Source organism: Chinchilla lanigera, unplaced genomic scaffold (genome assembly GCF_000276665.1).
Source record: "Chinchilla lanigera isolate Chin_1 unplaced genomic scaffold, ChiLan1.0 scaffold00033, whole genome shotgun sequence".
NCBI lineage: Eukaryota > Metazoa > Chordata > Mammalia > Rodentia > Chinchillidae > Chinchilla > Chinchilla lanigera.
Genome location: NW_004955434.1, coordinates 12,121,607 through 12,144,200, shown reverse-complemented (window position 1 = coordinate 12,144,200; position 22,594 = coordinate 12,121,607). Strand labels below are relative to the sequence as shown.

General features: G+C 38.9%; 1 protein-coding gene across 10 annotated transcripts in view; it reads left to right on the top strand.

Moving 5' to 3' along the window:
• Positions 1-22,594, top strand: part of Ptprd (protein tyrosine phosphatase, receptor type, D) — a 2,098,812-nt gene that overhangs the window by 1,988,436 nt on the left and 87,782 nt on the right. For 6 of the 10 annotated variants that reach the window (XM_013516335.1, XM_013516328.1, XM_013516331.1 and 3 more), the window contains 2 exons: positions 9,021-9,062; positions 9,555-9,652. In XM_013516335.1, coding sequence (XP_013371789.1) covers positions 9,021-9,062; positions 9,555-9,652 — 140 coding nt within the window. The remainder of the gene's footprint in view (positions 1-9,020; positions 9,063-9,554; positions 9,653-22,594) is intronic. The other 4 variants (XM_013516333.1, XM_013516332.1, XM_013516336.1 and 1 more) reach the window with 1 other exon arrangement.

Sequence of the window (22,594 nt, the reverse complement as noted above, 5' to 3'; positions counted from 1 at the left end):
TACCGGGAACCGAACTCACGACCTTGTGCTTGCCAGGCAGGCGCTTTGCCGCTGAGCTAAATCCCCAGCCCCAAGATTCATTTATTCTAAGTTATTTATTCTTGGTTGAGAGTGTACATGTAAGTACTCAGATCTTCTCTCTCAATTTGCCCAATGTTCGAAATGCCCTATGACAATGTTCTTACTTCTTAACAGTACCACAAGCACATTTTGGCCAGAAATAGGTCTGTCCATTGTTATTCAACCAAAATACAAAGAGACGACAGAGACAGCTGTTGTTTTTACTTTAACCATTCAATTTACATGGTTGGGGACGTGGGAGAGACATATGCTTTAGCACACCGGAAAAATTCTAGGTAAGAATTAAGTTCCTCTGAGCTAAACACTATACTCCAGCACCTGAACAGGTCAGGAGGCTCCAGTTTTCACAAATGCAAAAAGCTGCTGCTTAAGGTCCATAGGTGTTGATCTGTCTTAGCAAGAGTCAGACACCAGGATATAGCCAAGCTATAGTTCAGAGGACCTAAGCTATGTTATTTCCCAAGAGAATAATGATTGAAATGAATAAGTTATCAGTTGTCAGTGTAGAGGATCAGTCAGAACTAGAGTGGACGAGGTAATTGGAGAAGCATTGTTAGTGCCACCAGTAACTTTAGAAAATCAGAATGGAGACCCAAGTATATAGAGTAGTATCATAGTTATGGTTAGATGTGTCACCTTGAAGCATGGAATACACTGGGCAAAATTAGTAGAGAAGAGACATAGTACAGGATTTTATTAGAAGTATCTGCTGATCCAATTTAACAAAGCTTTAAATTCTATGGACAAAGGAAAGAAACTATTCACTTATGAAAGAAGCTTTTAAAAGAAACTTTTATGCAGCTTCACATATTTTGGACACCGCAAACTGTGTTCAGGAGGATTGACTGGAATGTTGGCCATTAGACATAAGTGACAGTCTTCGTTAGCTGGGGTTGGAAGGATAGTTTTACTTTTATTCTTTTTTTTATAATCTTGAGTTATTTTAGTGCCCCCCTCCTACTATGTCTTTTTGTATTACAAAACAACATGCCAATAAACCTTTTTAGAAATTGTATATTGATTGTGACTAAACAGGTAATCACTGTATTACTTATAGTTTTAGTACATCCAATTTTTTTTTTATAATTTTAGAAAACCCAACTGGCACATTTGGAGAAGAGAAATTTTATCGCATTATGTTTAATTTTTCTCCTTTTTCTTAACATACATAAAATAAACAGGAAAAGATTTTCTATCAGTACTCCAGTTTTGTCCTCTGGAAATATATGCCATATGCAACTCTATACTACATATTCTTCTAGACTTTTTAATATTTATAGATATAGTTTTTGAAGTAATAAAATCTGCAGTATGTGGATAGATTTTGAATATGTACACAATTTGCTGTTTTAGATTTAACTATACAAAACTGGATTTTCCCCAGTTGTTTTTCTAGATGTTACCTCTTCTAGATGCCTGGTGGAATTAGTGGCGTTCTGTTCTGTAAATTTCAGGATGCATTGACCCCCACCTTAGTAATGGCCACTACTTCCCATATTCTATCATTGCAGATGGTCTTCTAATACCCAGCACCAAATCCTTATCTGTTCGTATCGTTGTTGCTATTTCTGCGTGCTAAACACCCGCCAGGGCCTGAGAGTGGATTCATTTGCCATTTTAGGGAAGACACATATTACATATATTTTTAAATACTGTGAATATCCTGCTCAGAAATTTAATTCCCCTGGCCCATGGCCTCTGTTCATATATATTATATTTATGATGAAGTTAAATACAATATTTTCTGTATGTGATGATATATAAGGAAGTCAAATTAATTATGGATATATGTTCATGTTTATACTTCCCAACAAAGTGATTTTAGGAGTTCAGTGTTTCAGAGAAACACACTTTCTTTCCAGTACAAGGAGAAGGGTAAGACAGGATGTAGCTGACAGTGCGGCATGCAGTGCCAGACTCTACTTTTCTCTGTGTGTGTATGTGCCGCCTTCCAGGGTCTGCTGCTCCGCTCACACTCCAGGCCCCCAGGAAAGACCTTAAAATAAAAACAAAACTATGGTGTTTGTGCTTGCACCTCTCTTTTTGAAGAAGAGATTTAAGAATTCATCATCAGATGTCACAACATAAAAGCGTCTTTTCCATTCTGTAGTTGACCTTAATATGTTTTGCCCTGAAGCATACATGGATGGCGGGTGATTGATGGGCTGTGAAAAATAAAAATAAACTCGTAAAAAGTTAACAGATCAGAAATAGTGATCTCCGCAGCACAAATGTCTGTACTAGAATAGAGTCAGCTCTGGAAGTTCTGAAGCTTCTCCTTTGATCCTTTGATGCTATTAATTTGATCACTGCTCCCGACATCTATTTTTTATGTTCTTTTTCATATTTTACTTTTTGCCATAAGACATGTGGGCACACGACCTAAATGAGAAATCTTTTAATATATATTTTTAAAACCCCAATTCATGGGATCAAAATGTTCAATTCTGCAGTTTGTTCAGATTCTGCATTCTGAGAAATTCTATGCTGAAAATGAATTTTAATTATGCCATTCAGTGCCTGCTTCAGAAAGTACCATTCAAAAAAAAATCAAGTAAGGGGCTGGGGATTTAGCTCAGTGGCAAAGCGCCTGCCTGGCAAGTGCAAGGTCGTGAGTTCAGTTCCCGGTACCGGAGAAAAACAAACAAAAAAAAAACAAAACAAAACAAAAAAAATCAAGTGAAATTGTCATTATTATTATTGTTTTACTAAGAAACAATTTACATCTTATAAATCAATATTCTTATTATAGTTATTATTAGTTTGTGAGACAAATAATAAACCTTATAGAATATTTGTATTTTTTATGGCATCCTAAATAGTGTACATGCTATGGTAAAAGTATGGTAGTGAGCCGAGTGTCTTTCTCCATCAGTGTTACATCGATTTCTTTTTTTTTTTTTTTTGTCTTTTTGAGACAGGGTCTCACTATGCAGTTCAGGCTGGCCTTGAACTCACTTTGTAGCCCAGGCTGGTCTTGAACTTGCAAAGATGCTCCTACCTCAGCCTCCTGAGTGCTGGGATTACAGGAGTATGCCACCAAGCTCAGCACTCGATTATGTATCGTTTTGACAAAGCTGCTGCCTTTAATTTGGTGAACAGATTAGCCTCCCTTTGGTCCACAGTCATACTGTTCTCAGGACTCAAAAAATTTCAGATTTGAAAGTATTTCAGATGTTGGCTTTTTAGATTAATAATATTCAGTCTGTATTTGATAAACATTTCTTTATGGGTACTAAAATTGTTTTAAGCTTAATCTAAATAACTTAATAAAAGACAGAACATGTGACAAGCAAATTTTTTTTAAAAAATCATCTGGCAAATAGCAACTATTATTTTTAACATTTTGAATTTGTACCATTAGTTCATGTTTTCTTGAACCTTAATGTTTTGGCAGGAAGTACTTAGAAAACAGAGACGTGAATATGAGTACCCGTACCCTGTCTCCCAATTTGTAAAAAGAAATATTCTAAAGAAGTTATTATATCAACACCTGTCTTAAGTGGAGGATGGCTTCTGATCTTTGTGTTGTTACATAGGTGGTTGTTTTAGTTACTTTTCTCACTGCTGAGACAAAATACCTGACACCTCATGTTAAGGAAGGAAAAGTTTATTTAGCTCACAGTTTGTAGCGATTAGTAAAGGCATAATTGGTTGGCTCCAAGCCTCTTTCCACCCCTTATATTATATCCAGTCTACTAGGACTCTGGCGGTGACTGTCAAACTCAGTGGACTGATGGAGCAATCACCCACCCTCAATCCCAGCACTGCACTAGGAGTCGATCACACTCTCTAGATTCAGCCACATGCGAAAAAACTCTATGATTATGTGAGGCTTTGGGGGACATCTGGACACAAGCCACAACAGTGGCCCAGTCTCACTGGCCCTATTCTTTGCAAAAGTCACCACTCTTCTAGGCAAATGATTTGAGAGACAGCATGGCATAATGAGAAGTCCTCTAGATCAGAAGTGACAAAGCCCGCGGCCAGATCCCCGGCATGACCACACTTTGCAGATAATTATGTTCCTGATCAATTCACTTATCTCCTCTGGTGTTCATTTTCTTCACTGGTGAAATGAATGAGCTTGGGCTATGGACAGGGGAAGACAAATGAATCCTTAGATGATGATGAACCAGCACAAGAAATACCCCTCTTTTCGTCCCTGGCACAGAACTCAGTATCTTGTCCATTGCCGCCTCTATGCATGCAGGCGGTCTGTCCCTCAGCATTCTTTGATGTTCATTCCAATGGGTGCAAAGGTGATATTTTGTTACCTTGCACAGAGGCCTCTATCTAGTCCACTGGGCTTCAAGAAAACTTGATTCAACATTGAAAGCTAGGAGATATCACATAATGATCCAGATGAAACCCGACAAGTCTGGCCCTGTTGACTTTGCATTGCCACTCGGCCGAGGAAGTGCAGGAGCCCAGTAGCGTCCCTTCTGCAGGGCTCCCCACCTCCCCACCCCCCACCCCAGCTCTCAGGGTGATTCCGACTTTGAGCATTGCTTGCCATTCATCCCATACTTATTGTTAACTTTCATTTAAAAGAGAAATATTTCTCCTTCCTGAGCCTCTATCAGAAGTAGGGGAACAGAAGACAGCCCTATAAGTCTGCTTACTGCATGGAAAGAGGATGAGTGTATTCCTTTGTTGAAGTGTTTAGTATAAAATACCTAACCTCTTTGGTTGTTTATCTTACAAGCCCCATCCCTTTAGCAACAGAAACTGCCCTGCTTTAGAGGATCAAAACTATCCTTCTAGAAGTAAGACTATAGGGAGATACCCAAACAGCATGTTGACAGTTTTGCTATTTTTGGTCTCAGCTAACATGCACATGCTGTCTAATTTTTCTAGGCTTTAGAATTTTCTTGCATAAAATGAAAATGGTAGACTAACTTATAGTTAAGATACCTCTCAGTTTAAAATACCCTGCTTTTAAAGTTTTCCTTCTTATGAGGAAGTTCCTGAAACAGTACCATCAAAAATGTGTGCCGTGTTAAAAGCAGTATTCATGGTCTTGGTCTTTGGGTTTTTTTTTTTTTTTTCCCTGCAGCCTAAGGCAGATTTCAGTGGTGGCATTTGGCATTTGTCAGGTTGAAATTATATAATGTGGATATCATAGCTTCAGTATAGACATTCTGCTCAGAGTTAATATGTGCCTTCAAAACGCTATTATCAAGAAATCAACCAATAACAAATGCTGGAGGGGCTGTGGGGAAAAGGAACCCTTCTCAACTGTTGGTGGGAGCATAGACTTGTGCAACCACTGTGGAAATCAATGTGGAGATTCCTCAAAAAATCTAAAATTAGAGGTTCCATTTGACACAACTATTCCCCTCTTTATATCTTCCCAAGAGAATTAAAAGCATCATACCACAGTGATATATGCACAACTGTGTTTATAGCAGCATAGTTTGTAATAGCTAAATCTTGGAAATAGCCCAAATGCCCATCAACTGATGAATGGATAAAGAAGATGTGTGTGTGTGTGTGTGTGTGTGTGTAGAAATTATACAATGGAGTACTACTCTGCCATAAGGAAGGATAAGCTAAAGACATTTCTGGCTACATGGATGCACCTGAGACCATACTCTCAAGTGCAATAAATTGAACACACATGTAAATATCACATTGTTTCTCTGATATGAGAAACTGAAAGTGAAAGTAAGGACCAAAATGTATAATAGATATTGTGAAATAGGAAGAAAATGTTGAAATGGGAAGGGGAGCTAGGGAGGGGGGAAAGGAAAAGGAGGGAAGGAAGGGAAGAGAAAAAAAAGAAGAATAGAAAGAAAAAATGGTACAATGCTTTTGTAAATAGGGAGGGGAAGAAGGCTGGAAGGAAGGGGAGGAGAATAGGAGGAAAAGAATGAAGGTATATATGTGCAGGTACAAATCCCTAGATGAATGTGATCATTATATCTAAAATGTACAAATTAACTAGTTAAAAATATGTTTGCATCATGCATCTGTATTTCTGAATTGATGAGGTCAAGGCACTGGCAAGTCTTCATTAGTTAACAGTACTTCAAGTCCTTTGCTGCTAATAATAGCTAAACAACTAACACTTGCTAATGGGGAGTCAGAAAGGATTCAGGAATATCGCCAGGGAAAGATCCTCTCATTCTCCTAAATCCTGGTATGATTATTACAAAAAATATCAAAGAAGCCAGGGCTACCATCTTTCTATATGAATACACATAGGACTGATAGCCACTGGTACAGAACTTTTAAAATGCCAGTTTCTGGCTTCTATATCTAGATAGTCTGAATTAATCGATCTGGTGCACAGCCTACAAAAAGCAGCTTTAAAATATCTCAGATTCAAGTGTGAAAAAAATACCATTCTCATAAAAATAAATTAATTTCTACACAATGATCACTGACAAAGGATTCAAAATATAATACAGTGAGAGCAACTTAGTATTGTTAGTTTTTTTAATATCTTTTTTCTCTATTTAGAATATAACGTATTGGATATCATACCCTTTTCTCAACACTGGGTAACAGTAAAGTTTCTGCAACATTGTACAACATTATTTTGAATCCTTGGTGATTGTTTTCTAATATGAGCTAAGGAGTTTCAGATTAGTTTTTCTCCAGGTTTATTACTTAGCATAATTTTTATGTTCATTCAGTCTTTACAAATACATAATGTAACATAATCTACTGTGTACACCTTGGACAAGCTAAAAATTGCCTTTAAGCTTAGCTAATTGGAAAGGTAGACAGTTCAACTGCATAATAGTTTCTTGTTTTGTAAAAGGAAAATATTTCCCAAAGTAAAAATTGCTGGAAGTTTTAAAACCTCTGTGCATGAATCACATCCAGTAGACTGTTCTCTGTTCAGAAATCCTATCACCGTATGGTAGAAGGGAAAGTTGTGAATCTAGAATTTATCCAGTTCTGTACTTTTATTTTACAGATGCAGAGACAGAGGTGCTTAGTTATAATTGATCTGTGCCTCTTTGTAGAGCCAAATGTAAAACTCATGTACAGTAATCTGGGCCAGGATTCTGTCTCCTGTGCCATTCAGTTCCCACAAGTTCCCCCATTTCAGTGAAGCATCCATTCTGCCATTTTAACCTTTCCTAGAAATTTGATGCAATGTAGTATATATGGGAAAGTCTTAAATAATGGTTCTGTCATAGTGTGGTATCTTTGCATGTGATATATATTCTGAGTTAGAAAGAATGAGTGCAGATTTGCTCGGATTTCTCTGTAATTAACTTCCAAATAATACTTCCAGACCACGTGCCAGTGCATGCCCAAAATAAATATGTTAATCACATCTTTGGTTGTTTTTTATGGTCTTCTACTGCTGCTGTACTAATACTTTTCCCATCTCCAACTGGCTTTACTTTTTGCAGCTTTGAGCAGTAATTCAGTCCCCTACGCCTCCCTGATTGGCTCTGTGTCCTCCCTCTCTAGCCAAACCACCACTCAGTCCATATATGATAATAACTCCCTCCCACGATTCGCTCGAAAAGGTCTAAACATCTTTGTCTCTATTATTTTCTCTGTTAAAGCACTGTAACGATGTCCGCATCAGTCCATTCCATTCCCAGATAACCCTAATGTCTCTGTGCCTTTGCATTTCCATTCCTTTTACTGGGGAGTACCTCAGCTGGATAAGATCACTTCAACTATCAGGGCAATATCACCCACCCACTTCCTCTACACAGTGAAAATTAGTTCAGTTCTACCATCTATCCAGAAAAGTTTCAGAAAGAGCTCCAAAATTTTGGTCCAAATGTATAATTAAATCACCAACAAAGAGTTTCTCTTTCTAACCAACTCGTTTTCACTGGACCTCCACTGAGGTTTGAGCTAACTGGAATCAGACCTTCACAGCCGCTGATACTAAGCCAACACAACTCACAACACTGTGCTAAAGGATACTCTTGAAGAAATGAGGTAGCTTTTCACTTAGTTTGCCAGAACCATTGATAATTTGGCATTTGAGATAAAGGAACTTACTGGGTAAGGTCCAATAATGGCTCGATTTCTCAAATGCCCATCAAATAATCATGTCCCGTGGACTTAGTGGTCATTCCTCCACAGCCTACATGGTTCAGAGGGTTTCCCTGGCAACACAGTGCCAACATGGCTTCCAGTTTGAGTTCTTCCCTCTAAATCTTTCTACCTCAGAGACTTCCCTGGGGCATGCTAGTTCAGATTTCTCTAGCCAGCTGAATCTTGTGTTTCTAAGGTATGAGTCAGCAATGCTTTGTCATAATTATCTTGCAGGACTAATCAAAATGAAACAAAATACAAATCCTATGAAAAGTGAGAAAACAGAAAGACACAGCAATTACCCAAATTAACTGTGGCTTATTTTTAACAATGTCTATGAATTCAGTACATCTTCAGCTGGCCCTCTGAACTATGATGTGTCAGCCCAATCTCTGCTTTCTTTACTTTTTCCACCTTTTTCCCTTCCTGATCCTTCACTATGTGCTCATTTCCCTGAGTTCATTTTCCATCAGTGGACAAAGATGCTTACACCTGAAGTAGATTGTAGGTTTACCCGAGGTTGAATGGTGGGACCTGGTGGGAAATACTGTAATGTTGTTTATGTGGCCCTTTATAAATGTCCGGGAGAAGGCTGCAACCTCAACCTCTACAATCTGCTACTAGTGGAAACATTTTTGAAGTTGAGTTTGCTGTCTGGTGTGTCGTCGGTGATTCTTGTCAGTGAGCTGTGGTGCATGTCATTTTCTGTGTCCATGTTTGCATGTGAATGTCAGTCACCTACAGGCTTGTGAACTCGTAAAACAATCTTAATTGGTTAATCTAGTCACAACGTATGGTGGATCCTGCAAAAACTTGCCACAATTTTTACTGGCCTTTGGAAAGTACACCAGGGCATCCATTTCATCGTTTTCAACAAACTCACTTTTATTTTATTCACACCATCCTTTCCCTTTCAGGTTCAGATGATTCCGGTTACCCTGGTAACCCTCATTCTTCAAGTTAGTTTTCCTTGATTATGCATCACTCACTTTATGTTCCCTATCAAGCTACTACTCTTTTCCTTTTAGGCCTTTCTAAGTGTCTGTTTCCTTAGTTCACATTATACCATTGAATTCCACGCAGTTTCCATTTCACACGGTGCAGGAGAAGGAGTTTGAGATGACATAAGAGTCATTACTCAAAGCAGAGGTTGACATCAAGCCTCACTCTGTTTTCTCCACTAGCTAACCGCATTGCTTCACGATAACATTTTCTTTTAACTAGGAAGACTTAGTGTGGGGCTTATGCTTGGTGATTTTTCTATTTGGCCACAAAATCCACCCCTCCAGAGCATGTCCTGCTTTGAGTAACCAAACTGTCTGCCTGCTAAAACATCTGTACTACTCACATATTTTCAGGCCATTTCTAACGACAGTATTCTCTGTATTTTAGAAGAGTTTACATCATTTTTATTTGTTTTCAAGTGCACTTCTTCTTTCCTTGTTTAATAGGTATGGCCAGCCATCCCCCAATACCTATCTTGGAACTTGCCGATCACATTGAAAGGTTGAAAGCCAATGACAACTTGAAGTTTTCCCAGGAATATGAGGTAATTCTCTATATTTGTGCTTGACACTACTTTCAGGAGTTGCTGCCCTCTTCTTTTTGATCAGATGCTTGAAAATTAACACCAGTGCTTTTTCTTTGAAGTATGACTTGGAATATGCTATAAAAATGTCTAATGTGTACCAACTTGAAAAGTGTTTTTTGCATTTTTTAATGGAGTACTTGCATTTTTTAGAGGTGCTATTTTATGTTTATTCAGTGTTACTTCATGAGATTGATGAATTGTTTTGGTTTTAAGTTCATAAAACATTCTGAATTGGTGAGCTTCATGCTATATAACATAGCTGCCACATATTTGATTTATGGTGAGAGTTGCCATTGAGAATGAGATTATTGGAATAAATAGATTTCTCAGTATTCTTTGTTTTACACGGCTCAAAACTGCTATAATTAAGGAATACACAGACAGGAGTTTGCTTTTCAGTCTAAAATATTACTAACACTAATTTTAAGATGGTACTGCATTTTTAGAAAGTTGACTATTTATGAAGAATTAGGGAATTGAATGCTATCTTAAGATATCAGAATCCTTAAAGATTCTTTGTGAATTCTTGATGAAGTATTTGTGCTATTAAAATGAAGTCTTTGTGTTATGCATACATGTGTGTTTATGTGTGTGTGTGTGTGTATATATTTGAATATTGTGCCATTTTTAAGCAGGAATTTGCCAAGCTGGGTATTTCTGGTGTTCCACAGAAACAAGACTTTATTCTGTTTAAAGCATTTGGGAAATGGTTTCAGTTTTGAGAAATTCAAAACTGGTTGTCTTATTTCCTCAAATGCTCTACTTTTATTTTTTTCTTCCTCTTCCTCTGGATCATAATTGGTCCTTCAAAATAATGTAATACCCTTTAGAACATTTCTATACTTTCTAGTTTGGGGCTTGAATTTGCAAACTTAATTTTAGCAGAGAAGACGAGGTAAATGATGACCATCATGTCGGGTGATAAAGCAGTCAGTTAAGTGTCAGTTTTCCCCAACCAGAACTTTGTACAGCCCCAGCCTGATGTTTATTGTTACGATAATGCTTTCTATTTTGCTGTGTGATATTCTTTTCATGGCCCTGCTCTAATTCTTCACTTGTGACTATGAGTAGAATAAAGGGTAACAAAAAGATAAAATTGTGACAGCTCAATTGCTGATCAAGCCATTAACTCACCACCAGTATAACCTCCCACCGTTCATAATAATGTGTATTTGCATTACTCAAGTAATTTCAGTCGTATACATTGAGTGCAATGACTGGTCTCCTTTAAATATAGAATTTCTCAAGAAATGCTATAAGGAAAGCTTCTCTAATAACCCTCATTTAGCCATTGGATCACAAGTGCTCCTCAAAAATAGTTATGAACTACATGCTGGCAAGGCTCTCATTTAACAATTCCCCCAGTAGCCTTAGCCATTGACATGATAGCCCACACTGCGTCTTTGCCATTGATCATGACGATGATCTGTGATTACAGCTCCCTGGGCATGCATTGACTGTTCCGTGCCTTAACAGCCATGAAGGAGATGCTTAAACGCTGTTCTCATTCGTGGTAATAAAATTAAGGCTGCTACATAATATTTAGAGCAACAATTTGGAGGATTTTTTTATTAACTTCCACATAAATTTGGATGCACTTTAACTGGTTTTCAGTGAAGAAAATGGAGGAAAGAAGACTCATATTATTTTTGAACACCTAATTATTTTGACATAAGCACTGTGGATTAATGTTTGCTGGGACCACTCCAGATGTAAGAAGCCAAATTTGCCATTCTGATTCTAAGACTAAAACAGAGGTTAAAAGCATGAGAGCTGTTTGCAATGATCCTGAGGTCACACAGGAGGAATCCGGTTACCCTCATAGCACAGTATAATTAGATAGTACAAGGGACCTCCGTTACTGCAGAGGCCACTGGACCTCATCACTGGATCGAACGACAGCTCGAGAGAGAACCTGAGAAATTAGTATAATCCTGTCCTTGAAGGGCTTTGTAAACACTGTGGGTTTTCAGTTTCTGATATGAGACTAAAATATCCCTACTAGAATTTAAGTAGCCACAAAGTAAGGACATTTACAGTACGAAGAATAAAGCCCCTGTCCGTCCACAAACTGGTGTGGCTGTGAAAGTCAGTGCATTAGGTTGGCAAAACTTTATACTAAATCAAAATAATATGTGTAGATTGTGTTAAACAAAGTCTTGGGAAAGTGCTTCAGCATTATTTTACAAGCCTCCTTAAAATTCAGATTCCTGGTCTCAACCCCAGAAATGGTGGTTCTGTAGGTCAGGCATGGTTTTCAGGAGCCTCCATTTTAAAAGAACATTTTAGGTGAGTACTCTTATTTGATTACTTTAATTAAAAATGTCATGGATTTAGGGTAATGTATTATACAGCATGCTCTTCAGGTCCTCATTTTCTGGCCAGTAGACTGCTGTAACTTGTAGAAATGAAGAATTTTAGGTATTTCCCTTGACCCACGGACTTGGAATCTACATTTTAACAGGATATCCTGGTAATGTTTTCAAATTAAAAGGATACTTGGAGAAGTAGCTCTTAGTAGACTTATGATGAAGCAAACTATGTATGAGAGAGTTGGATGAAATTAAATTAGACAAATAAGGAGCGTTAGGAATTATAATGAGCTTCCAGTGCCATTCTCACTGACATAAAAGTGAGTTTGAGTTGGTTTCATGGTGGAAAGGTATGGAATTGAACCCAGACAGATTTGCATTGTGCCTTGCATACTGTGTATGGCTAGAAATTTGCAGTATTATGTAACTATTGAGTTCTCCTTTGTAAAGTGTGTTGCTATGAAACTGAGGCAGTATATGGACAAATGTGTATATACGTACAAAGTCCAGGACACAAAAAGTGTGTGTGCATTGCATATGCATGCATGTGTATAAACTCCAGGATACGCAGTGTGTGTATGCGTGCCCACATATGCTCGTCTTTCAAGGGACTCAAAAAACGCTAACTAAAAGCCTCAGCTTCTTGGTATAGGAAAGGAGTGAAAGCTTTGCTGTAAAGAGGTGATTATGCTCATTTATGTTAACACTAGTAGTATTTATACTAAGGTTAAAAAAAAAGTATTGATTCTTCCTACTCTCAAGAAATTTACAAACATAAACACCAAGGAAAAAATTACAAAGTATAATCAATCCAATGATAATTTTCAGGGTACAGTGTGTAATGATTTCTGGGTATGATGTTTTCAGTGTATGATGAGTGTGATACAGAATATATTTACAATGAGGTTTCTTAGGACATTCATCTACTCTCAGTGTATAAGATGAGGAAAGTAGAACCTGGGGAAAGGAAGAATGGTTAGGGGAACACGTATGTCCATTTCCTGTCTATACAGACAGCACTTCGAGAAGCATAGTTGTTCTGATTTGTGCATGCTGTTGCAGCTGTTCTTTGTAATGTGAAAGTTGCAGACACAACCTTCTCAGTTGCATACGTTCTTCCCATTTTTCTAGAAACAGATTGAATATGCTGTTGAGTAGATGAATTTACCTGTTCCTATTGGTGAAGACCCTTAATGCACAGGTTTCCCAGGGGTCACTATCGGAAATGCTACCGAGTTAGAGAGGACGTAAAATTAGTGCCTGGTGTGGCTCTCAAGACAGTTTTTCATAGAGATATTGTACTGTTTTCCATTCTACATCATGTAATTGTAGCTTCTCCACATTCTGTGGTCTTAGTTGAGAAAATAACCCACTTTTAAACAGTCACCACCACATCAAAATTTCTTCCAAGTTTCTGACAGTCACTTATAAGGTACTTTTTAAACCATGATTCTCTCTGCCATGGCAGTTACGCAAACACGGACAGTTATCAAACATTTTATTTCAGATTCATCAGTGCTAGCTCTCTTGTCCTAAAAACCATATAAACAAGCTGCTCTGAGCGATCTTTTTGCCGTGATTGGAAACAAACAAGGAACTGTGGCTCACAGAAGACCCACCTAACGAACGCCTTTGCCCTACACTTTCCTGTTGCACAATCCAGCCCAACCGCCTTGCTGCTGTCTGTGTTGGTGGATTATCTTTGATCCCAGGGCTTATCTGTCTTCCAGCATTTATCATCCAAATGTGCTAAGAAGTGTTTCCTGCATCTATGGGATTGTTAGCACAGCTCCTGCCTGTGCTGACAGTAATGAGGTTCTTATGAGAAACATTCCAGAAACCAGCGTCCCATCCCTTTTATATTACAGCGTGTGTATTATAACTTTGTTGAATAACATAAATCTTCATCATACTTCAGTGAGACAAGGAAGGAAAACAGATGTGCTATTTCTTTAATAAATAAGGAGAACGTTGAAATAATGCTGAGGCATCTAAAGACATTAAAAAGCACTGCTTAGATTATATTTTTACAGGTGTAGAACTGAATAGACCTCAGAGGTCATGTGGCATAATCTTCTTATCCTAGGGGTAAGGAACATGGGAAAGCAGTGACTTCACCCCCAGGGTCACTTGCCTACTAGGCTAGAACCACCAAGTTAGGTCAGATTCTTCTTCACTGCATCTTAGCTAAGTCATTTACTGGTTGGTTTTAGTTCTTTTCGCTTGTAGAGCTAGAAACCTTAGTCTCCAACTAGATCGGAATGACTACACTGAAGATTTCTGTGAAAACATCATAGTTACTAATTCGTATCACCTGATTATCCCCTGGAGAAACTCTGGTTTTCTTGCTGCATGCTAAGGAAGCACTTCTTTTCTCTATAAGATAATAGGTCCATTCCCCATGGTAAACATTGTTTTCTCTATAAAAGAACAAACATTCTGTGTCGTCAAAACAGCGACCACAAAAGAAAACATTTCCTTTTTCCCTAGGAAAAGCTCCTGGTATAAGTGGCAGGGTGTGTCAGAGTACATCTCAGGCACAGAGGCATCATTAGTAAACATTTTGTAAACCTCTGAGCATTCATAATGCAGCATCACTTGCCATATCTGCTTTCATTTAGTTTATAATTTATATGTAAACTCCTGACGGTGGACACGCTATAGAGCACTACACAGACACCACTAAGAGACTAAGTAATACACACACTCACGTGTTTTGTTTGTTTTGATTTGTTTTTGTTTTTGCCAAGGCTATGAGTGCCCTGGGGTTTTCCACATCCCTCCCATTTTCCTCAAAGGCAAAATAATAGGTGACAATGATCTGTTTTCATCTTTTATGTGAATTTGAAAAGCTAAGTAGACTGGGGAAGGGCTCTGTTTTTAAGTATTTTTGACATATAAGCCAGAAGAGATTTTCGTTTTGTTTTGAATTTAGAATGATGATCATGATTTATATAATAGAATGAAAGAATGGTTTCATGAAATAAAAAGCAGTAACAGCTCTTTCCTATCTAGCCTGGATAAACAAAGTTGAGGGAAATGTCTAACTAAATTTACTATTTTAAGTCAGAATCTGCTGATACTCCCGCCTTGCAGGTGGGGGTGGGAGAGCCATTAACTGCTTCCATAAGAACGTAGTAGTTTTTCTGCCTCTCAGATTGGATCCTGACCCTTTGCCTCCCACGCAAGGCCTCCTAGTCACTGAGCCAGCAGCAGGGAGGGGACGGCAGAGTGGCCAAGTGCACAGGTGTTGCAGTCACAGTGCCTCAAGTCAGACCCGGTTCAAGCTTTTCACCCTAAACAAATAACTGAAGCTCTTTGTATTTCAGTTCATCTCTATAAAGGAAGTAATCATAGTCTTTACTTTATAAAGTCATTAAAATACATGAATACATAGAAATGTTCATCAGAGTCCTTAGTACAAGTGGTCAATAGACTTAGTAGGTATTATTTGTTTCATCAAACGTAGGTAGCATCATGGTTAAGCTGCCGTATATTTACATGTAAGAAATATTAAGGGAAAAAACCACTAACACTCCTGAGATAATTCTCATTTGTCATTCATTTGAAGGTACACATCAATTTCGGAGAGGTTGCAATGTGGGGGGAAAAGTATTTCTTAGAATTAATGAAACCATAAAATCTTTTTTGTCGTTGGCCAAAGCCCTAGGGATTTACTGAAACCTGTAAAAATACTACTACTGATAATAACAATAATGATGATAGAGAAAAAGAAATCCTTCTAGTTTGAACACACACAGTTAGCACTTATTATTTTCCCTCTGTTACATGCTGGGGTTAGGCTGTGTCAGGACTGCTGTTGGTGAGATGTTTCGGCTTCTCTGTACCCCGCCGGCCATGTGGCAAGGAGCTTTGCACTGGGCACGCAGTCGATGATTAACCAAAGTGTGTGTCTGGATCAATTTCTAACTACATTCATAGTTCAGAGAGACTCTTTGTTGTCATCAAAATTGCTCATACCAGCAACAGGAGCAAACAGAACAAAGAGTGTCTTTCTGTTAAAAGAGCCACTCTTCTCAGTCCACATGCCACCTCATCTATCAGCAGTGAAGCCTGATTTTCAGGCCTTTTTCCCCAGAAAATGGGCTGTTATTATCTTTAGACTGTGCAGAAGCAAATGCATTTTATTTTTTTATTTTTTTTTTTTTTAGAAGCAAATGCATTTTAATGCAGACCCCTCAACTTTTAACTCAAAAGTACCTACTGATTAAACCCCCGGTGTAGCTTTTAGAGTAAAGATGGGTCTGCCAGTTGGCAATCTGAGAAGATGCTTTCTTTAATCCACAGTTAAGGGCAGCCTCACCAAGTAAGGTAGAAAAGTACAGAGTCGCTTTCCAGCTGGCTGCCATTCTGCAACTTGTAAACAAATCTAGTAGGACACAAAAAAACCAGCAGCTTACCTTAGAAACAACATTGCATCCAAAAGCAGCATATATGTTTGTGTGTTTATAGTCTTTTATTCTTGCTGCAGTTCTGCAGTTATTGGAACTCAAAGTTCAGCCAATTTCTCAAGTTTCAAAGGTTGTTTCTATTGAGACTTGTGAGATGTTTGTTCTTTTACCCACTTTATTTTAAAACCTCAGACTTTCTTTTCCTGACAGTATTAAACTTCTGTCTTTTATGCTTGTGCCTTTTTTCTTTCTTTTCTTTTCTTTTTCCCCTGCCAGATTTGTACTCATCTTGGAGGAATTTTACATAACTCGTTTTCTATTTCGCAAGCCTTGATTCGTATGGATTTACCATTCCTAATTGACTTTTGACCACCATTGGACATTGTCCAAAATGTCTTTCCACCTGCTCCCATGTGGAGCTCAAAGGACCTGGAAACAACCCTGAAGTGTCTGTAATTCCACAGCAAACTTCAACAACAAAAGAAAATTATAGCAAGAAAAAAAAAAAAAGACACTGGGTTTTCAGCTTTATTTTGATTTTAGAATGAAGTTGGAATTTTAGGGCCATCGTGGTGATTGTATACTTCGAGGACCCAGTAGCAAATGCTGGAGAGGGCTTGGAGATCAGGGACAGCATGGTTCATATTTTGACTCAACCAGTTAGCAGCTATGTAACCTGAGCGGCTTACTTCACTTTGTCTGGGTGCTGTCTTGTTTAACACGAGACGATTAGTGTGTAATCATGAGTTTGTATGGAGGTGAATATACATGAGGCCCCTAGCCTCTCGGTATAGAAATGCCACTTGCTTTGTAGACCTCAATACTCATGGCCTACTAGTCACTTAATAACATTCACTTCTTTTCATGAATTATTTTTCCTTTTGCAATATTCCTTTCTCATTTTTCTAAGAAGGAACTCTGTGGAAGCAACTAGGAAAAGACAACAGGTGACAAGGACAGAGGGTGATTATGGCAGCTGCTGAATTTTTTTTCATGTTTCCTATAGTATGTCATTTCTGGAAATTGAATTCCCATTACAAAGTCCAGGGAAAGAAGTAGAGAAGAACTCATTTTTATTGATGAGTAGAAAGTATTATGGTATCTCTGCTATGTTAATGCCCCTAGACACATTATCTAATTCCCCCGATCTTGGCTTCTTTGTGTATAAGAAGAGCAGTTTGAATGCTTTCATTGTTTGACAGACTTTTACTGGAGAACAAAAAAATGACCCCAGAAATAAGCTCTGTCCTGCAGGATTCAATCTTCTCCTGGGAAAAACAGAAAGAACCAATCCCGAAATATAAGCGGATGCTGGAAGTGGGACAGTGTTGAGGAAAGTCTTTCCTGGAAGCAACTGCTCGCTAGAAGCACAAGACTTTACGTGAAGGAGGGAGGTTTGCAGACTTGTAGCAGTGAGAAGCCTGGCTTGCGCAGGGAACCGCAACCTGTTATGTGGCTCTCACTGCAACGTCACAGTCACGCCACTGAAAGATGGTGTAGAAAAGGCGATCACACCCTGGAAGGCTCATGATCACGTGTTACGGAGTCTGCATTGTGTGATCCCAAAAGGAGGCTCAAATCATGGAAATTGCCTCCTGCCTCTGCTATTAAAGCTGCAAGCACCCAAAGGAGCGAATGAATGCATCTATGTTGATATTTCTCTGAGAATAGCTTTTGGGGAGAATTTTAACACAGCTATCACAGCATTTGGATGCAGGGAGCCTGCTGCTCCACTAAGTTACGAGGGTGGTTTTGCTTACTTATGTATTTATTTATTATTATTTTTTAAAATTTTTTTTGGTCTTTTTGACCATAGGGTCTTGCTATGCAGTTCAGGCTGGCCTTGAGCTTACTTTATAGCCCAGGCTAATCTCAAACTCACAACGATCCTCCTACCTCAGCCTCCCGAGTGCTGGGGAAAAAAAGGAATGCCTTTAGTAATTGCCATAGTTTCTTTACTGTAGTTGAGCACTTTCTTATTCTTTTAAAAAAAAATTGTTGGGCGCACCATAATGCTGGGAGGTTAGAGAAAGGATACAAGGGTATAAGCATTAGGACATCATGTGAACTTGCAGATTTGGCTGTCCTGGGGGAATATTAGTCTTTTAATCATCACAGATGCAGCAATTGGAGTATTTGGTTTTCACTAAAAGTTCATATATGCAGCATAATCAGAACTTAATTATTTTTCACTTGCTGAGTAATACCAGGCATTCATTAGTCCTCCAGACTCCAGCCAGAGGTTCATGGAGACCCTTAATTCAATTCAATTCATTCTTCTCTTCTTCCTTTCCCATCCCCTCCTTCCTTTCTTCCCAATGTTCCTTCTTTCCTTTCTTGCTAGTTTGAGGAAAATATTTTTTTCCATTTTTTCTTCTTTTGTATTAAACTACATAACATTTTCATGTCATGATAATAATACCTACCCTTTCTGCAGAGCTTCACAACACACATAGTGCCTGGTAAAGATAATAAAGATAGGAAAAGCAGCACTTCCCATGGGCCAGGTACTCTTTGAAGTACATCATATATGTTAGCTCATTCAGTTTTTCCCTGGAGGAACTATCCATATAGAATAGTGATGGTGAACATTTCAGAGCTTTCAGCAATAATCACTGCAACATGCATGCCCCTGGTTCACCACCACTGGATAGGACAAATACTGAGCCACAGGAAAATGAAGGAACTTGCTCAAAGTCAAACAGCCAGCAAATGGCAAAACCTGGGATAGGAACTCATTGAATTTGATGTCTGGGTCATGCTGTATCCACTTGAGTTTCTTCCATAATAATTTTCACTATGAACAAATTTTATGCCATTAAGTTTACTTAGCTGGTCACACCATAGTCACATGACCCCGAATAAGGCACCTGTCCAAATTTCTGGTTGATATAATTTTTATTTCTGTTTTTCAGTGTCAGAGATATTCTTTGATCAATCACAATGACAAATGAAATTATGCTGTTTTCAGTAAGAATCTTTATACCCATCCTCTATCTTCATGTCCTTATTTCTTTTTCAAAAATGAGTAAATTTAGGACTAGCATTGCAAGTTTGAAGCCCTGAGTTGACTCTCCAGCAGTCAGAGAAGGAGACAGACAGCAGGCGGTGGAGTAGGAGGAAGAGAGAGTGAATTAGCAAGTTTGAGAACTGGGAACAGGTTATAATTTATACCTAAAAGGTTATAGCTAACCCTCCATTCTCCATTTGAGCCTTGCCTAATAGAAAAGTAGATTCTATTAGTCAGGCTCAAAATCAACAACTCACCAACTTGCTTCTGTTAACTAATGGTAACTGCCTCTGACCTCTGCCCTTGACTGTAAGCTAGGAAAGTAGCGAGGAGGCAGGGGCAGATGTGCTTGAAAAAAGTGGTAAGTGGAAAGAAAGACCTTGTCTTAACTCTCAGAGCAGATGGTCGGTACTGATTTGTTTCTTGTCTTGGCATTTTAAACTGTAGACCCGAGTCTACCTACTCATGTAGTCTGAAGCTTAAATGTGGAGACAAGTCCTGGCAGGGTACCCTCCTCTCTGATCACAGGCAGGTTCTAGCTTTTGTGGATAAGACCCAAAAAGGAAAGAAAAACTTGCAAACTACAACAAATCAAGCTGTACATATGTATGTAAATGATAAAAATGATATAAAGTAACACCTTTAAGATTTTAAAAGTGGTGTTTCATCTATGAAAAATCTTCATTATGTTCCTACAGCTTCATGTCCCATCAAAGTTGCTGAATGATTTGAAAAGAGGAATTGTATCTTTCTAATCAGAAGTTTGCCGTAGTTCAGAATGCCAGGAGCACACAGACTCATTGCCTACCTAGGTTTATTTGCATCAACCTGAGGGCTTTTCGTTGTCATTTTGTTTGCTTTAGCCCCAGCGTTTATTTTTGCTAAAGTGAGCAGCATGTCAAGTGGCATATAGCTTAATGAACTGGATACACGGCAGAAGCTCAAATACCAGATAGGCAATTAGACGGGGGGACCTTTGTGGAGTTTCTCTCCCACTCTGAAATGTGTTTATCTGATTACTGTGAAAGACATTTTAAAGTAGATATCATAGAGGTCAGATTTGGGTGCCCAGTTTCCTACTATGGCCCTGTGTTGTACCCCCCACCCGCACCCCAGGAGCTGTGGTCTCCTCTGCCCTATCGGTGGTCGGTAACTCCAGAGTGCAGACTTGGCTGCAGTGATGGAGAAAGTCTAATTAGCACAGTTAATGAACAGTGAAATTCTGCCTCCCTGTGTATTAAGAGCAGTGAGGGTAGTGTATTAGGTAAGGTAGGAGAACACAGTCTCACCCCCCACCCCCAGTAATTAACTGACCTCCCTGTCATCTTTGAAGGCAGGAGAATAAAAGTTTTCAGCCTAAGTGTTAGAGAGAGTGGGTGTTGCTGTGCAACCAGGCATTGATTTCCTTTTCTGCTTCTTGGCTGCCCCTTCCACATTGATCCTTGTCACAGCTCAGGAATTCTATTTAAAAAACAAAAAACACAAAAAGAAAGTCCTTAAAATTCCTTAAGTTTGAATCCAGTGTCAGAGTTTCTGCTGTGTAGCTGCATTCAAGGATCTTTAAAATCTTTGAATCTCGTCCACCTCTGCTGTTTTGCTGGAGGGAAGTATTTTCAGGGTCATGAAGTGATGTGGCCGAAGTCACTCAGCAGGTTTCTCATGTACCGCTGTGTAAGAGGTGGTTGTCTACATAGACATTCTATATGAATAAAGAAAAAGGTTTTCTGGGAGAAAAGATATGGCACATTTTAAAGTCATGTTAACATTGAACAGTAAAGATTTTTTTTTTCTTTTTCTTTTTTGGTCTTTTTGAGACAGGGTGTCATTATGCCGTTCAGGCTGGCCTTGAGCTCACTTTGTAGCCCAGTGGACCCTGTAGACAGGGTCTCACTGTGCAGTTCAGCTGGCCTCGAACTCACAACAATCATCCTGCCTCAGCCTCCAGGAGTGCTGGGATTACAGACATGTGCCACCACGTCCAGCTAGTGAAGATTTTTTTGTGTGAGAACTCAAGTTATAAACAATACTTGAAATTTGAGCAGCATCAAGGATTGTAATAAAACAGTTAATTTTTATTAATAAAAAAAGAAGTCAGGCAAAATGTATATATGTGTCATATCTTATTGTTCTGTATATCATTGGATTATTAAAATCTTCACATATAAAATTCAGCTTTTTAGATTAAAAGATTAAATGGACGCACTTTATATTTGACTGTGAAATGGGTGTCGCATAAAGAATCAAGAGAACTACTGGGCTTCCCCCCTACTTTTGATGAATATTGACATTTTTTATTGCTTTTAAACACTTGAGAGAGGGAACTGATGCCACTGTGGACTAGTTTGAGCTTGGCAGTGTCGGTCTGAGAGACTCTACTTTCGGGCTGGAGCAGCAGGCCAAGAGCAGAGTGACATAGGTGCCTATCACTGTGCATGTGACAGGTTTACTTTGATCTCTGCTCAGTTGAGAGAGTGCAAGGGAATGCAAAATCTTCATTGCTTTCTTGGGCTTTAGGTTGGTTCCACTGGAATCCACACTTTCTTAAGGGGCAGGGAACGTATCTTCCTGATCCAGGCATCCCTGGTACCAGCATAGTGGTTCTAGAATGACTGCGGAAAGAAATGGACACAGGAGCCTGTTTTGCTCTTGGTGTCTCCCTCTTCTTGAGCATGATTTTAAGACACCAAGATGGCTATCACTTACCGAGGCATGAGTAAAGGTGCTTTGTTAGATTGTAACTCTAACTACAGCTACTGTGCTGCAGCAGCCGTCCCATGGAGACAGAGATGGGAACAGCAGCAGTAGTGCTGGGTAGTGGTTCTCGCTCTGGGTGGAGAGTGCATTTTTCCCTGGTGCCTTCCCTGGGGCAATGGATTGTCAGGACAGTGCAAGAGATGAAGCTCCCTGTCCACAGGTCTCTACACAGACAGGGAAGTCCTTGTCCTGCCTAAAATGAAGGAGTTGGAGAATGCTGGTTTCAGAACTCACTTTTGCCCCTGTCTCAATGCCTGGAAAGAAAAATGACCAGGAGAACTCATATCTCAAGCCAGCTCTGGTGGTGGGGAGAATCATCTTTTCCTAAATCTAGGAACCCACCAGCAAGTTGTGCAGCGATTAGAAGCTTCACTCTCTCCCTATAGTTTGCTCATTAAAATATTTGCATGAG